Genomic DNA, 16,138 nt, shown 5'->3' with positions numbered 1-16,138 from the left:
TTCCACAAAAAGTCGGGACGCAGTGTAAAATGTAAATAAAAGCAGAACGCGATGATTTGCAAATCTCATGAACCCACACGTCATTCCCGATACAATTATTACCGCTCCCGTCCCAACTTTTCTGAGACGTGTCGCGGCCATCGAATTCAAAATCACCTTATTGTTCTTCTTAAAACGGTACATTTCCTCAGGTTAAACATCGGATATGTTTTCGATGTTCTATCGTGAATATCACACCGGTTTATGTCCTCCTTTTTACGACGCACACTTCAGTCCTATAGATGTATGATTACGCTTCGCACCACACACGCTTTTCACGAGCCATTTTACCCGTTCTTACAGGGATAAATAACGGCGATGATTCATTTTATAGCTCGGTGTGTGTATAAGTACGAAATACAAAGTCGCATGATGAGGAGGAGCTGTAGTTTTTGTAACGGGTTTATTGTCTCCGCCAGGTGAATCAGGTGGGGAGGACGCACACGACACCCCGGCCGAGCCAGAAGAACCTGAGGAGAAAGCAGCAAAGAAAAGAAAACTTAAAACACAGGAGCCCGACAAAGTCAACAGGAAGAAGACCGTACAGGTGAAAAGCCCTCTCCGGTTCACGTGCAGTCGAACTCGGGGACCGCTAAAAGGCCGATTGCGACTCTGCAAGAGAAAACGCAGCAAAATCGTGCATTTTTGGTCGCAACAATCAAAAAATAATAATATTCATTCTGCAGAGTTGTCGTAGTTACATCGCTAACAAGGCTTGACGAATGGGGGCGGAGCCAGTGTAGCTCTAGACGTCTGTAGATAGAGCACTGGGTGAATCCCAAATACCCCCCCCCCATGTTAGTACACTAATTATTATAATAATAATAATACACTCGGCAGTATAAAGAGCACTATATGTCCTGTGTTTAGGTTTCAGTCACTTTCTCCTTCACATACTGTGTAATATCAGGGATGTAGTACACATCTGTAAATAATATACTGTAGGCTCTTATCAGCTTTCAAGGTTTATGATCCTAAACGTCATTTGGAAGCCCACCATCCTGGTGTCATATTTATTTGCAGAAAGAAGGCATCGTTCCAAAACAGAAAGCCCAGCCAGAGGAGAAGAAAGAGGCCGGAAAGCCCAAGAAAAGACGAAAGGTAAATCCAGATGTTTTCTCTCGTCACTCGTACGTCTTCACGTGATGATGCTGTATTAGGATGTAACTTTTGAACGGCTATAACTGCGCCACGTAACCCGTTTTTTCGAATGAGAGCAATCGTGACCCGTTTCGAATAATAATAACAGCCTCCAGCTGTCTTCAGCGAGTCAGATCGTTTGGCTCGGCTCACCGAGAGTCGACTCCGGGAGTCGTCCTTCCCAGACGAAGCTTGCGACGTTCTGACCGGCGATCGACGTTCTTTTCCGAACCGCGACGGAAATCACCGTCTAATTAACCCGACACCAGTGGTTTGCAGACGCGCACAGACAAAAAGGGAAGAACGGGAAGACGTCTTCGCAGGAACGCTCGCCCGAAAACCGATCGCCTCCTGCTCAGAACCGAGAGTCACGCCTCTCACCTGTCACGCAGACGAGCAGCTCGGATGCTAATGAGAGGTTTCCATGGAAGCATTCAAGTGGTTATTGAAGACAAATGAAGGACCGTCGTCGTCGCCCGTATCTACAAAGCAACCGAGAGAACAAAGTGTGAGGCCGTGCTTAACGTTCACCCAGGAGAGCCAGCTCGTTCACCGGTGACAGGTCGCCAGTTTCGGCGACGAACGTGTCACGAAAAGGCTGTTAGAAAAGAGCGCCGTAATAATAGCGCCGGTGAAATTGCTTTTACCTGCTGAGAGGAGCAGAGACTTGCGTGCGCGTGTGTGTGTGTGTGCGCGCACATTCCGTAGGTGACATGAGTGTAGGAGTGCAGATTGAACACATTCACATGTGAAGACTGCTATTGTTAGCTATTAGAGCGAAAAAGATGAAACAGAAAGCGCTTGAGAATCCCGAGGAGGACTCGCAGGTGAAGACATCTCGATCAGAACTTCACTTTTCTGACTTCCGGGTTTGTGGAAATAGTGCCCGAAGAGCGCAGTCGTGCTATCAGCCAATCACGTGGCAGTACCACAATGTTTAAATTCAAATTCAAGTCCAAAAGCCCCAGGTGATGCCCACATCAGACATCAGAATGGGGGGGGAATGTGATCTTAGTGATTGTGGCAGAGACGTTGGCGCCAGGTGGGCTCGTCTGCGTGTTCCAGAAACCGCTGGGATTTTCACGCACGTCTCCGTAGTTTAAACAGAGGTCCGGAAAACCAGACCCGCCCAGCGAGAGACAGTCCTGCAGGCGGAAACGCCTCGTCGATGAGAGAGATCTGGTTCGAGCTGACAGGAAGCAGAAAAAGCGTCTCAGAATCTAGACCTTGCCAAACAGAAGCCGAAGAACACGTCAGGTTCCCATCCCTGTCCTGTCCACCAAGAACAGGACTCTGAGGCTACAGTGGGAACAGACTGACTGAAGATTGGGAAAAACGTCACCTGATCTTCGTCGTTTCGTGTTTTTTTTTTTGTTGTTTTTTTTCCCCTTCAGTTTCTATGCCTATTAAATTATACGTGCGTTTAAAATATGTATGAATGACGGATTCGTATCCTCATCGTAATATACGATACTTCAGCGAAACAAACCAGAAAACCAATTCTGTGCTCGCGCTGGCGCTCCACAGCCCGGTGATTTGTACGTGCAGGAGTTTTGCAATAATTAATAATTTAACTCGGATCCAAATTGCTTTAGGAATTTTCTGGACTGGATGGCGGTTTCGTAGCGGTGGTTTATTTATGTCCGTTTACTGCACCTCCCTACCACCCACATGGACATGCACTATAAAACACAAGTGATGTATTTTACCGGTAATTGGTGGCTATAAATACAGCATCACCTGACGCTGTTAGCTGTTCACTCTGCGGTGCTTTTACTTTACCGGTCCGTGATAACGATCGTATTAAATACCGATAATAAAGCCTAGCTTTGAAGGTGTTTAGTCATGCCTTGTAATCATCGATCCGTTTCTGTCTTCAGAAGAAGACCATCACAGATGTCTTGGCGACGTCGGCGCCCGCACCCGGCTCTCCGGCTGACCTGAGGAGCCTCGTGAGGAGCCATTTCAGCGGCGTACGATCCGTTATCGAACAGGAGGAGCTCGATCTGCCGGGTCAGTCATCCGCGCCCCGTCCGCCTCGGTACGGCTGGCCGGTTTACCGCCCGAAGCGTTCACGTGTGTGTGCCTCTTCTCGTTTCAGAGTCGTGTTTTCTGATGAGTAACGACCTCACGCACAGCTTGTCGTCCTTCCTCAAAGAAGGTGCGTAATACACAGGGCGTCCCCGGAAAGACTCGAGCTCTCGCTCGGTCAGAATCCGGATCAGTTCATTCCTCAGTCGTTAAACGGTGCTTTTCATCTCTTCTCGTTTAGTTTGTCCCAAGTGGGCTAAAGTACAGAAGCAGCACACGCAGACGCGCTCGGTCGTGCTGCTCATCGTCTGTAGCTCCGCCCTGCGGACCATCGAACTCATCAAGTCAGTCGTAGCTTTTCATTCTTCTCAAGTTGTTTAAGACAACTTTGTTTTCGGTTTTGTGTTAATGCGCCCCCTCCCCCTCCCCCTCCCCACCCTCCCTCCCGTTGTCGTTTTTTAAAGGCAGCTGACTACATTTAAGGGCGAAGCTAAAGTGCTAAAGCTCTTCGCCAAACACATCAAAGCCGAGGATCAGATGAAGCTGCTGAGTAAAAGCGTGGCTCACATCGGTGTGGGTACTCCTGGCAGACTGAGCACGCTGATCGAGAAAGGTCAGCGCACACGCCTGCTTTAAACGTCCTTGGCATTTCGCGAGAGAGCTTTTACATTTAATTGAGTGATTTCTGTGATGATATTGAAGTAGCTGTTTTGACCTCTAGAGGGATTGAGCCTGCAGGGATTGAGATATCTTGTGCTCGACTGGAACCACAGAGACCAAAAACAGAGGCGGATGGTGGACATACCAGAGGTACGACTCACTCAGACACACATAAAACCTTATAAAAAAAATAAATAAATAAGCATATGAAAATGGTATATAAATCAGCATTTATATCAGTTGAATAATTGTCAAGGAGCTGCATTTTATTTTTGACAGAATCCAGTCCAAGCACAGTTTAACGAAAGGAAAGGAAAGGGGGAAAAAACAACATAAAGTGTTTTATGGTGCTTTCAAACGTACACTGTGTGGTCAAAAGTATGAGGACCATCACAACCAGATGTTCACGTCCATGGGAATTAATATGGAGTTGCCCCCGCCTCCCCTTTTTTTTTTTACTGTAATATAAGCCTCCAGTCTTCTGGGAAGGATTTCCACTAGATTCAGCCACAAGAGCGTTAGTGAGATCAGGCGCCGATGTTTGGCGAGGAGGTCTGGGGTTCACTTGGCGTTCCAATTCATCCCAAAGGTGATCACAGTGCTTTGTAAGTCCTTCCACAGCAACCTCGGCAAAGCATGTCTTCACGTGATTAGTCTGTAAACCTACTCGTACGAGTCGTTCTTTGATTGGAGAGTAGTACGTCGAGAGAAGAATGTAGACAGAGCTCCACACTCCAGTTGTGTGTAGAAATCGGAAGGATCGCGGAGAACACGGAGCCAGCGCTAGATAAATGATTAGGTAATCATAAAAATAACTAGTTTTGTGCATCACATCTAGCATTTTCTCTCTTTCCCCCCCCCCTCGTCGGTCTATCCGGGAAGGCATTTCTGCAGCTCTGTCCTTTCGCTCTGTTGAGCAGCGTTCATCTTTTAAAAAAAAAAAAAATGCCGCAACTCAGAAATACCCTGCATGCTTGGTTCACTTCGTGCAGTCACGTCAGTTCAGCTAGATTTCATGTGAAACCAGATCTGAGTGTGATTGAATTTCAAAGATGAAAGCATCTTTAGTAAGGTGTTGGGCCACCATGAGCTGCCAGAAGACCTTCAGTGCATCTTGGCACAGGTTCTACAAATATCTGGACCTGTACCTGAGTGATGAATACCATTCTTCCAGAAGATGTGATGTTTTCATCATGACGCTCATGGTGATGGTGAAGAGCGCTATTATTTAACATGTCACATGGCACATGGCACCGGGGCAGTGGTGGCTTGGTGGTTAAGGCTCTGGGTTATTGATCAGAAGGTCAGGGGTTCAAGCCCCGACACTGCCAAGCTGCCACTGTTGGGCCCTTGAGCAAGGCCCTTAGCCCTCTCTGCTCCAGGGGGCGCTGTATCATGGCTGACCCTGTGCTCTGACCCCAGCTTCCTAACATGCTGGGGTATGCGAGGAAAAGAATTTCACTGTGCACATGTATATGTGATCAATAAAGACTCATTATCATTATGTCATCTCTCATAGGTGTTGAATTGCAGGCCTGCCGACCTTTACTCCATATTTTCACATTGAAGTCCAATGCAAAAAGTCTTTCTTTCCCCAGCCTAATAAAAACAAAAAAGGCAGATGAGGTAATCCGATATGAACCCGATTACGACGATACTCTGATTAAGAAACTAGCATGTAAACAGAGATTATTGATGACCTTAATCCGATTAAAGTCATACTCGAAGTAAACACAAATCCAATTAAGACTCCTGTTTTAGTCGCGTTACAGACGTGTACACACCTTAATCACACTATTAACGTCGTGTGAGAGTTTTCACCGCATTGTGCGACAGGACACGTACACACACGGCAGCGCTCAACCGTTTAACGGCAAACGAGAGAACACGGCTGCGTCCCAAACCGCGTACTTACCTTCTATATAGTAGGTGAAATACACGTATTTAGGCAAGTACGCGGTTTGGGACGCAGCCCACGGCTTCCTGAAGTCGTCTATTTGCACGTATAACACGACAAAGAATTAACCGCACTCGAAACGAGCTTTCGTAAAATTAAAACCGAAACACCCAGAACTGTATACGGGTCCATAACGAAGACGAACTGTACGTCGATACGTGAAATTCCGGAGGAACGTCGGACGGCGTGACGCGGGGACGTAACGACGCGCGCCGTTAATCGCTCTACGTTCTACAACACATAAGCGACTGATGTAAACACTTTAATCAGAATATTATACGTCTTATTCAGAATAAGCTCGATGATTAGATCACTGCTGTCCGTGTAAACGTCGTCGGTGAGTGAAACGTCATTCTGGTTACGTACATTTTCTCTGAGGTTTTCTTTTGTCCCACTTGAACACGAAATAACACCACGACTTCTCGAAAAGGGATTCGTCATACAGACGGAAAGCGTTATTTGCGTCCTGAACCGAATGAAAAACGTGACGGAACAATCAATAAGCGCTCCGCCGTAAACGTTTCTAGAAGGAGTTTCCGACTCTTTTCTCGGCGCGAGGAAACGGCATTGTTTGTAGTAATCACGCACGGCACTGACGCGGTGAACGGAGAGAAGGCCGAAATAAACGTCGGCGTATTTCTCTCGTGTCGAAGCGTACAGGACGTGCAGCGCCGAGTCTTTTTCATTGCAGCTTATTGCACCAGCCTGGAGACTATCGAACAACTCTTTTATACACGGGATCTTTGATCATGTGTCGAAGCGTGTTTCGTGTTTGTCTTAAGAAGTAGAGAGACGCTCCAGTAACGCGTTTATCTTCTGTATAACGCCACGGGAGAAAACGCAGTGCAAAAGCAAAACAGCTCATGAACTTGTTTAATGATGAGACTGACAGGAGCTGCCATGTTAAACCCTGAAATAGTATCTACTGGACACGGTCATTCAGTTCACAAGCTCTTCTCTGCGTGTGTGTGTGTGTGTGTGTGTGTGTGTGTGTTACAGGTAAAAGGAGAACTTCTCAAACTTATGGAAACCAGCATCATCAAGAAGTGTCAAGAAGGAGCAGTTAAAATAGCACTGTTCTGAGTGTGTGTCTTCCCGACCACGTCCACACACACACACACACACACCTCTGATCTGCGTTGTTTTTGTTTGTTTTTTTTTATTTATGTGAAGCTTTGTTCTATATTTCAGTGCTGTGTTAAAGCCAGCTGTGTGTCTAGTGTAGAAGCACACACTCCACTAGAGTGCTCTAAAAATAAACTCATCTGATTGGACAAAAGAAGTGTACGGTTGTTTCTCTTGCACAAGCATACAATCGTGTGTTTATACTCGCAGCAGGGAATCTGAATTAACATAACATCCTCTTACATGCATCTGTGTGTATACTGGAGCGCACACACACACACACACACACACGCAAAGACAATGTCATATATAGATGTTCTATGAAGGCAGGGTTTAGGAATGAGGAGTGGTTCACTCGTAATGGGAAAAACGATGTAAAAAATAGTGTTCGTGAAACACGGGATTTGATGTAGAGTGAACGAGGAGATGAGGGCGTGCGTGTGTGTGTGTGTGTGAGAGAGAGAGTGAGTGTGGGGCGGTTGGGGGTTAATAAGTAACAAAGGTTCCAAGGTTCACATACACGCATGGGACTCTGGGAATTAAACAGGAACACAGGAAGAGACAGAAATACCTGTTGTGCTCTTTTTTGATCCAGTGTTTTCGAGACTTTGTGTGTGTGTGTGGGTTGATGGGTAAGGTGCAGGTGGGAGTCGGGTCGTTCGCCCGGAGGCCCGATAACTCAGCCTTTAAACAACAAAGGCTGCCGGCGTGGTCTCCCTCCCTCGCGCCACACACCGTGCTGCCGATCTTCTACTCCCTCTCTCTGGTGTGTGTGCTGCTTGGCGTCTGGCTCCTCATAACAGTCCAGAACACGTATCAGCTGAAGGTGAGCTATTCTGTGTGGATGAGTGTACGTGGGAAATGTTCCTGTCGTTCATTTTAACGTTAATGCGTAACTACAACCAGGAAGTGATAACGTTCCTGAGCCATGATCGGAGTCGATCGGTGATCGTCCCTGGTGTTTTATCTTTTATCTTCTCTGGGCGGAACGTTTTCCTTTTGCTGATTTGAGGTGTTCAGGACTAAATGTCGTACAAATGACATCAGAGTTAGCAAAGTACCAGTCAGAATGAACCACCTGCTTCGTTCAGCTCCTCTTTTACCTCAGAAACTCAACTGACTGCTATCTGTCCTTTTATTTTACAGACACGACCCGTCAAACGTTTAGACACACTCATTCTTTATTATTTTTATTTCTACACATTTCGGAATAATAATTATAATAATAAAGTCATCAGAACTCTGGAAGAACGCGAATGGAACTATGGGAATTATGTCATGATTAAAAAAATCTAAATAATTGAGTATTTTATCATTTTAAGATCGTGAGAAACTTTTCAGTCGAGTGTCCACAAACTTTTGACCGGTGAGTGATAATAGTAGTGAGATAATCATGATCTACACCTTACTGTGAAAAGGTATTCAACGTTATGAACCGTAAAAAGTCCAACAAAGAAACTAGGACTATTTGGAACTTTTAATTAGAATTAAATTGTGTTTTTAAATATACATTCACTGAGTACTTTATTAGGAACATCTGTACACATACTCATTCATGCAATTCTCTAATCAGCCAATCGTGTGGCAGCGGTGCAATGCAAATACAGGTGAAGACTGGAGAAACGTAGCCTAGTCTGATGGATCTGGACTTCTGCTGACGAACACAGATGTTAGGGTCAGAATTTGGCACCAACAGCATGAATCCATGGACCCAACCTGCCTTGTGTCAACACTCCAGGCTGGTGGAGGTGGTGTAATGGTGTGGGGAATGTTTTCTCCAAACACTTTAATACCAATCAATCATGGCTTGAATGCCACGCCCTATCTGAGTATCGTTCCTGAACATGTGCATCCCTTCATCACCACAATTTACCATCTTCTAATGACTGTGATCATTCCAGCATGATAATGCACCATGTCCCAAAGCAAAACTCGTCTCAAGCTGGTTTCACGAACATGACAATGAGTTCAGTGTTCTTCAGTGATCTTCCCAGTCACCGGATCTGAATCCAGTAGATCACCTTTGGGATGTGGTAGAACGGGAGATTCACAGCATGAAAAAAACCTGCAGGAATTGCGTGATGCAATCATGTCGACATGGACCAGAACCTCAAAGGAAGGTTTCCAACATCTTGTGGAATCCATGCCATGAAGAATCGAGTCTGTTTATAGAGCAAAGGGACTGGGACTACCCCGTATTAATATACTGTTCCTAATAAAGTGCTCAGTGAGGGTATATATGTTAATATTCTTCATTAATATCAGATCGCACGATTTTTTTTTTAAACATTTGAAACCAGTCAGTGATCGAATGAGTTTCAGTAGTAGTGACTGCAGAGAAGCCAGTAAGGAAAGCTTGTAGTTGTGAGAGTGACGGAGGTAAGTCTGGACCTGCAGCCAGGTCACTGGAGTTGAAGAGTTAAATCCGGTATATCGACACCATCACTAATATAAATATAAACCGAATGCTGAATTTTCGATCATTTTTTTTCCCCCGTGTACAAGGTTGACTACACAGACGCTGGTACGTGTGACCACTGCTTAGAGATGCGCAAATATCCCACCAACGCCACTGCCAAGTGTAACTGTGTTGTCAACTTCAGTGTCCCAAAGACCTTCCTGGTAAGTGTGTGTAAGTGTGTGTGTGTGTGTTATAGCTAACAAGACACTGAGAAGATTGTATTCTTGAAGGATTTTATGATAAACTGGGTTTTGATTTTGGACCTCAATTCCACATGGACGTTCTCGCTGTGGTTGCTGGGACTACGGTTGCTGCGATGGCCTTGGGACTGCGATTACCACATGCACTCAGGTCTCCTTTAGTGAACAGTGAACAGACTTCATATAAAAACCATAATGAACTTTCTTTTACTCTCACACTATCCGTCGTTACCCAGATGAGGACGGGTTCCCTTCTGAGTCCGGTTCCTCTCAAGGTTTCTTCCTCATATCATCTCAGGGAGTTTTTCCTCACCACCGTCTCCACCGGCTCTCTCAACAGGGATATATTCACACACTTAAAATCTCTATCCTGTGTTTATATGTTTCTGTAAAGCTGCTTTGAGAGAATGTCCGTTGTTAAACGCGCTATACTATAGTTCACTGAACAGAGCTTGACCTTCTGACCTCTTCCAGGGGAATATAGAGTACGACAGTTCTGTGAACAAAGCAACTTTTTCGGGTCACTAGCTGTAACGACGTAGTAGATAAGAACAAAAGTCCATCCAAAAGCGTACACAGTTTGCCGTTCGGACGCCATCCGGCGAACATCTTCAAACATGTCTCACAGCGCGTTATAATTACACCCTAAACGTACACCCGAAAACGCCACACGGGGTTACACGTGGACAATGTGGTTTAATTTAGCACGTTAATATTTATTTGCTTTCTCGTGCTCTAGCAGCCAGCGCCTTGCCTTTCAGACTAGTCGATGCCAGGCTTCATCAATTCCGCTGCCACGGTTATGGAATCCCAATGAGGATTCATCAATTATCAGGAGGAAGTTCGCTGGCTGGAGGACGACAGTGTGCCAGGTTTTTGGCTGATATACACCGTTGTATCTTGTTGTTCGTACGAACACCTGTCGGACAGAGAGAGAAAAACAAAGCTGATGTGGTTGTGCTGTGTGTCTCTCAGGGGGATGTCTTCTTCTACTATGGCCTGATTAATTTCCACCAGAACCTGCGCAGGTACATGGACTCCCGCGATGATGCCCAGCTGGTCGGGAGGAAGAATAGCCTGAAGGTGCTCGACGTCCCGCTGTCTCTGTTTGTCTCCGTCTCTCCTTATCCTGCGGCTTTTTTCTTTTTTTCTCTCTCTCTCTCTCTCTTCCTGTCAAGAATTGCGCTTTGATCCGGAAAGTTTTCCTTATTAGTCCTCTTTTTCGACGCACCTCCTCAGGTCCGAGTCCATACGCAACCAGTCACACCACTGATCTTCTTTCTGCTCTGTCCCTTTGTTCTCGTTTGCAGCCGTGTCCATCAATGCTGGTAATTAGATTGATTCGTGTGTCTTGTCCTCTGCAGGCCCCCAGTTCGTACTGTGAGCCGTTTGCTTATGATACAAATGGCGTGCCTATTGCCCCCTGTGGTGCGGTGGCGAACAGCATGTTTAACGGTAAGATTCGTTTGTAGGAATGATGATACATCACACTATGATCGGTACAATACACTGTTATGAGGCGCAAGGAATTAAACACACAATCCTTTATGAGTCCTAGATTATGTAGGATGTCCATCTGTGTTACCTGTTAGTTAAAAAACAAAACCCCACAATGAGTGCGTTGATATAAACTCGTGAGTGGCGTTCGCGAGTAAACGAGACCGTATCCGTTCGACGCACGTGAACCGAAGACGGCTTTTTGGTCGGATACGCGTCGTGACGACGTCACATGACCGAATCCGTGTTAAATCCGCGTCCGTTCAGACGACTCGCAAGCTCCTGCGAACGTCACGGCGTTTCCTTGATTTCGCGTTCAATAATTCTGCGATGGCAAAATGCTGAATGGACTGTTATATGGACTGCCAGTCAAAAGTTTACGGACACACTATACTTAAACATTTTGGTTTGAATGCTATCCGTGTAAATGCTTTTAAATCTCACCGATAATAGCTGAATGGAGTAAGGTTTGTTATGAAATGTTTAATGGCTTGAGAAATGTTGAACAATCGACATCTAACGCCGAAATCTTTTAGTTTACTTTTAATACAAACGCTGTTTATGAGTGTTTTATCTCTCTGGCAGTTACAGCGATTAAAGTGGGATAAAACGTAAGAAACTGGCAGCGTACGTCATGTGTCAGTCGTTATATATCGTGTTAGAACTGTGCTGTATTTACTCCCACTCATCATCTCCCTGACATGCGTCTCCTGCTCCTGGGTTTATGGGATTTGCTGGTCTGTTGTTGTTGTTGTTGTTGTTATTATTATTATTATTATTATTATTATTATTGTTATAGTGAGAAAGGGGGAAAAAAAAGCAATAGTTTTGTTCTTTTCCTCTATCACGCAGAGCTTTCTAATTCTTGGACTTGTTTACGTTTGTTTGTTTCATTCTTCTGGATCTTAGACTCGTTTGCGCTGCTGTACCATCAGTCTGTTAGTCCCGAAATCCCCGTTCCGCTCCTCAGAAAGGGCATCACCTGGTACACGGACAAAAACGTCAAGTTCCACAATCCCCAAACAAACTCCACACTCCAGCAGGCCTTCGAAGGTATCTCAGCACACACACTCTCACACACAGCTGGGCACACACTCGCTTTTCAGATCATCAGTCGATGACCTTCAGCAAGGTCGTCGTTAGAGAGTTACGTTTGGGATCGTTTTGGGTTAAATGGCGATAATGTTAATTGCACACGTTGCGATGGTGTTTTAAAATTCAATGCAACAACGAGTACCGTGATATACCGGTCGAAAAGGCGCATCCAGCAGCCTCCGTGACAGGATATGAGACCCCACAACCAACGATAACCTTTGTTTGAGCCGGATGACGGTGTAAAATGATAGCAAATGACATGGTGATGCATCACCTTCGATGACGACATGGTTTTCGAGAGTTGATCAGTTTCGTTCAGCCGGACTACAATGTTCCATCGAGAATGGAGCAGTGGTGGGGCGGTGGTTAAAGGCTCTGGGTTACTGAGCAGGAGGTCGTGAGTTCAAACCCCAGCCCTGCCAAGCTACCACTCTTGGGCCCTTGACCAAGCCCCTTAACCCTCAACTGCTCAGTTGTATAAATGAGATAAATGTAAGTCGCTCTGGATAAGGCCGTCTGCTAAATGCCAGAAAAGTAAATGAAATGGATTACCATGTCATCTAAGGGATCATGTAACATTCATGAGTAAAAGTATCCTCCGAATTTTCCGTAATATGTGCAATATTATGCACATTTGGGAAGAAAATAACACACTTATAATAACAAAACAACCGATTTGCTCACAATTGGCTATTTAGAGTAAAAAAAAATCTGGCGTTGTGAGTGGGATTTGCGCATGCTGCATGCCACTGCAGGAGACGCATCTTGCGGTATTAAGGTTAACGATTAATCGATCATTAATTTAAATGACGATCGATCGTTGCAATTTGTCTAAGTTGACATACCTATTTCAGGTACTGCTCGGCCGTTGTACTGGCAGCAGCCGGTGTACGACCTTGACCCTACCGATCCCAACAACAACGGCTTCGTCAACGACGATCTGATCGTGTGGATGAGAGAAGCGGCCTTCCCCAACTTCAAAAAGCTCTACGGCATTCTCAACCGCGCTCATGCAACCTTCTCACATGGCCTGCCTGCTGGCAACTACAGCGTCATCATCTCCTACAGTATCCTAACACCACAGTGCTGTTCTTCTCCGTCACCTTCTTGGTCAGATGGTGTTGATTATGTGGCTCTGACAGATAGTTCAGCTCACAGCTCTGGGCACTCTAGATAAAAACATGTGTAATTGTTGATATGTTGAAGTTTTATGTGAGCAGATGTTTCTTTAGGAGTCTCCAGTGTCAGCACTTTGTAACAGTCGGTCTTATTTACGTTAAGAGAGAAGAAGAGAAGCCGCTGAGGAAATGTACGTGTTTCGAGCCACTATGATGTGGTATAAGAGGAATAAAACACTTCGGGGTGTGCTGTTATTGGAAAAGAATGAGCTCTGTAACTTTAGTAACAGGAACGCATCACACGAATCCATCACTGATTATTTTTCCGATATGATTTGCATGCCCCGTTGTGTTTTAATCCTTATACACCGATCAGCCATAACGTTCAAATGTTGTGTAGGTCCCCTTGTGCCGCCAAAACACCTGAGCCGTCGAGGCATGGACTCCACAAGACCTCTGAAGGTGTGCTGTGGTATCTGGCACCGAGACGTTAGCAGTAGATCTTGTAAGTCCTGTACGCTGTGAAGTGGGTCCTCTGTGGATTGGACTTATTTGTCCAGAACATCACACAGACGCTCGATGGGATTGAGATCTGGGGAATGTGGGGGACGAGTCAACACCTTGAAGTCTTTGTCGTGTTCCTCAAACCGTTCCTGAACGGTTTAGAGTGCGCGTTATCCTGCTGAAAGACACCACCACACGTCGTTAGGGAATACCGTTACCATGAAGAGGTGTACTCCGTCTGCAACCATGTTTAGGTAGGTGGTACGTGTCAAAGTAACATCCACATGAACACCAGGACTCAAGGTTTCCCAGCAGAACATTTCCCAGAGCATCACACTTCCTGGTTCCCCAGGTAAGCGACACAGGCCTCCTTCTTCCTTTGCTCCGTGGTTCGGTTCTGATGCTCACGTGCCCATTGTAGGTGCTTTCGGAGATGGACAGGGGGTCGGCGTGGGCGCTCTGACCGGTCTGCGGCTACGCAGCTCCAAACGCACCCGGCTGTGATGCTCTGTGTTCTTACTCCTTTCTATCAGAGCCGGTCTTAGCTTTTTCAGCAGTTTGTACTACTGGAGATCTTCTGTGAGATCGGACCAGACAGGCTAGCCTTCACTCCGCACGCACATCAGCGAGACTTGGGGAAGATTTAGAGTTGGATCCGCCCATGACCCTGTCGCCGGTTCACCGCTTGTCCTTCCTTGGAGCACTTTTGGTAGGTGCTAACCCCTGCATACCGGGAACACCCCACAAGACCTGCTGTTTTGGAGATGCTCCGACCCGGTCGTCTCGCCATCACAATTTGGCCCTTATCAAACTCGCTCAGATCCTTACACTCACCCATTTTTCCTGCTTCCAACACATCAACTTCAAGAACTGACTGTTCATTTGCTGACTAATAAGTATACGCGCCCCCCCGTCAGGTGCCGCTGTAACGAGATAATCAACGTTATTCCCTTCACCTGTGAAGATAAGGTCTTCATTGGTTTTAATGTTATGTCTGATCGGTGTATATCACACGTGCAGCATGTTATTCACAAAGCAGAGAAGACTGAAGGATATTAGGCAGGCAAGAGGATACTGTTTTGTTTTCTTTATTAGGCACGTGGGTGTTTGCTTCAGGCAGTGAATAAAAATAATAATCTTAAACATATGAAGAGACTCATGCACTACACAAATCATTAATCTCACACCCAGTGCTGCTGACTGTAGAAGTCATTCCCTACACCATCGTGTCTCTTTTAAGACATATTAAACATGCTGTAATTTAAAAAAAAATATATATATATATATATATATCTTTTCTGTATCCATACATTGGTCCTTAACTCTCCCAGATTTCCCTGTGCAGTACTTCCAGGGCAGGAAGGAACTCGTGCTTACCACGGTGACGTGGTTCGGTGGTCAGAATCCCTTCCTGCCCATCGCGTACCTGGTGAGCGGAAGCGTAATCTTCGTCGCAGCGGTCGTTCTAACCGCGGTGTACGTCAAGGTGGGCCGAGACGGCAAGAACATGGAGGAGTGATGGAGCAGACGGAGGATCGTGGACGATCGTGCATCCTCCGAAGCCTAAATCCATTTTATTCGTATCGTTACTGTGAAGGACGGATACGCGAGACGTGTCGACCCTGCACTGAGAATCCTCTCCACTCTGAGGAAGTACTCAGTGACAGGATATGAGCTGATTAAGTAAAAGTTTATTCAGAACTCTAAAAGTTTGCTGCCGGATTGTAGACCGTAATAGAAGTGTACATGACCAATCATAGGATGTACAACACATTTACACCCAGATTATACAGTTGTGCCCGTAAGTTTGCGTACCCCTTACAGAATCTGCTCAATCTTAATACTGTTAAGAAAATGAGACGGATGATTAAAAATCCCATGTTGGTGTTTATTTAGTTCTGTCCTGAATAAACTATTTCACATAAGAGATGTTTACATATCGTCCACAAGACGAGATAATAGCTGAATTTATAAAAATGACCCCATTCAAAAGTTTACACACCCTTGATTATTAATCCCGTGTGTCGTTACCTGGATGATCCACGACATGATGTGTTTATGTTTTGTGAGAGTTCTTCACGAGTCCCTTGTTTGTCCTGAGCAGTTAAACTGCCCGCTGTTCTTCAGAAAAATCCTCCAGGTCCTGCACATTCTTTACTTTTCCAGCATCCTCTGCATATTTGACTCCTTTCCAACAGCGACTATATGATGTCGAGATCCATCTTTTCCCACTGAGGACGACTGAGGGACTTGTACACGACCATTACAAAAGATGCGAACGTTCACTGATGCTCGAGAAGGCAACACGAGA

General features: G+C 45.6%; 2 protein-coding genes across 2 annotated transcripts in view; both read left to right on the top strand.

Annotated features, from left to right (window-relative positions):
- cmss1 (cms1 ribosomal small subunit homolog) overlaps positions 1 to 7,106 on the top strand; it is an 8,860-nt gene extending 1,754 nt beyond the window's left edge. Inside the window, exons 2-9 of the mRNA XM_053627642.1 lie at positions 459 to 586; positions 1,063 to 1,140; positions 3,060 to 3,192; positions 3,281 to 3,340; positions 3,452 to 3,554; positions 3,675 to 3,823; positions 3,932 to 4,020; positions 6,827 to 7,106. Of these exons, the coding sequence (XP_053483617.1) occupies positions 459 to 586; positions 1,063 to 1,140; positions 3,060 to 3,192; positions 3,281 to 3,340; positions 3,452 to 3,554; positions 3,675 to 3,823; positions 3,932 to 4,020; positions 6,827 to 6,910 (824 nt within the window). The 3' untranslated portion in view covers positions 6,911 to 7,106. The remainder of the gene's footprint in view (positions 1 to 458; positions 587 to 1,062; positions 1,141 to 3,059; positions 3,193 to 3,280; positions 3,341 to 3,451; positions 3,555 to 3,674; positions 3,824 to 3,931; positions 4,021 to 6,826) is intronic.
- Positions 7,107 to 7,256: 150 nt separating this feature from the next.
- On the top strand, positions 7,257 to 15,471 carry tmem30c (transmembrane protein 30C). Its single transcript, XM_053627641.1, has 7 exons — positions 7,257 to 7,778; positions 9,458 to 9,574; positions 10,589 to 10,696; positions 10,978 to 11,068; positions 12,020 to 12,163; positions 13,060 to 13,272; positions 15,159 to 15,471. The coding sequence occupies exons 1-7, from the start codon at positions 7,581 to 7,583 to the stop codon at positions 15,344 to 15,346; spliced, it is 1,059 nt and encodes a 352-aa protein (XP_053483616.1). The 5' UTR covers positions 7,257 to 7,580; the 3' UTR covers positions 15,347 to 15,471.
- The last annotated feature ends 667 nt before the right edge of the window (positions 15,472 to 16,138 follow it).

Source organism: Ictalurus furcatus, chromosome 6 (genome assembly GCF_023375685.1).
Source record: "Ictalurus furcatus strain D&B chromosome 6, Billie_1.0, whole genome shotgun sequence".
NCBI classification, from domain to species: domain Eukaryota; kingdom Metazoa; phylum Chordata; class Actinopteri; order Siluriformes; family Ictaluridae; genus Ictalurus; species Ictalurus furcatus.
Note: the sequence above shows the minus strand (reverse complement) of the source record. Positions and strands in the feature narration are given on the sequence as shown.

What these genes read in the sequence shown, in the direction of transcription:
- tmem30c (XM_053627641.1), top strand. Translation starts at nt 7,581, where the DNA reads ATGGGTAAGGTGCAGGTGGGAGTCGGGTCGTTCGCCCGGAGGCCCGAT. An exon ending in ACTCCAGCAGGCCTTCGAAG is followed by an intron (nt 12,164 to 13,059) that starts GTATCTCAGCAC and finishes TACCTATTTCAG; the next exon opens with GTACTGCTCGGCCGTTGTAC. An exon ending in CAGCGTCATCATCTCCTACA is followed by an intron (nt 13,273 to 15,158) that starts GTATCCTAACAC and finishes TAACTCTCCCAG; the next exon opens with ATTTCCCTGTGCAGTACTTC.